This window comes from Numida meleagris, chromosome 7, assembly GCF_002078875.1.
Source record: "Numida meleagris isolate 19003 breed g44 Domestic line chromosome 7, NumMel1.0, whole genome shotgun sequence".
Classification (NCBI taxonomy): domain Eukaryota; kingdom Metazoa; phylum Chordata; class Aves; order Galliformes; family Numididae; genus Numida; species Numida meleagris.
Genome location: NC_034415.1, coordinates 15,032,977 through 15,033,798, shown reverse-complemented (window position 1 = coordinate 15,033,798; position 822 = coordinate 15,032,977). Strand labels below are relative to the sequence as shown.

Here is an 822-nt window from a genome sequence, read left to right as displayed (position 1 = left end):
AAGCAGAAGCTGTGGGCCCTTTGGCAACTGGCATGGCCCACGGGATAGGGCTCCCCACCACACTGCTGTGGAGCACTGGGACGCAGCTCCAAGGTGCTCGCTCCCATCAGATACTGCCGGAGGAGAGTGTTTGCTGCCGTAGCCCCTATATTTTCACTGAGGTCCGAAGACACATTAGGGAGAACAAAGGCGCAGCAAAGATGAGGCTGTTTCGCCGCTGATAACCCCGGCGCGCCTCCAAGCACGATAAGGCTCACTGCCATAACGTAAAATGGCGGCTGCCAGAACCTAACATGGCGGCCGCGCAGCCTCGCGCATGACCCCAAAGATCCAGGCACATCGCGCAGCGCTCATAAGATGCCTCCGGTGGCATGGACCCTCTCTTTTCAGGCCAGGCTGCTCACGTGATGAGGAGCGCAGGCCAATCGTCGTGCGCCGTGGCCCCGCTGCCGCGCGCAGGGCCCGCCCCGCCTCGTTGTGGTGGAAGGCGCCATTGACGGAAGCCGGATCAGCCGCCGCGGTGCCGCGGCCGCCAGCTGCGTGGGAGCAGGGAGCAGGGCCCACCGCCGCCATGGACTACGGGGAAGGTGAGAGCGCACCCCCAGTGTAAGGGCAGGGCCCGGCCGCCGCCCCCGCTGCTGCCGCGGGGTCCGGCCGCGTCTCAAAATGGCAGCGGCCGCTTTGTTCCGCGCAGGACGGAACCCCACCACCACCCACCCTCTCGTCCTCCTCCTCGCCGCCCCTCCCGGGCCGGGGGAGCTGTGGCGGCGGCCGGCGGCGGGAGGGCTGCGCGGGACGAGGGCCTCCCGGGGCGCGGGCGGG

The 822-nt window shown here is 68.5% G+C and overlaps 1 protein-coding gene across 2 annotated transcripts in view; it reads left to right on the top strand.

Moving 5' to 3' along the window:
• The window catches only part of ZNF326 (zinc finger protein 326), a 21,304-nt gene continuing 20,898 nt past the window's right edge, over positions 417–822 (top strand). Inside the window, exon 1 of one of the 2 annotated variants that reach the window (XM_021404674.1) lies at positions 417–587. In XM_021404674.1, coding sequence (XP_021260349.1) covers positions 572–587 — 16 coding nt within the window. In that variant the 5' untranslated portion in view covers positions 417–571. The remainder of the gene's footprint in view (positions 588–822) is intronic. The other variant, XM_021404675.1, reaches the window with a different exon arrangement.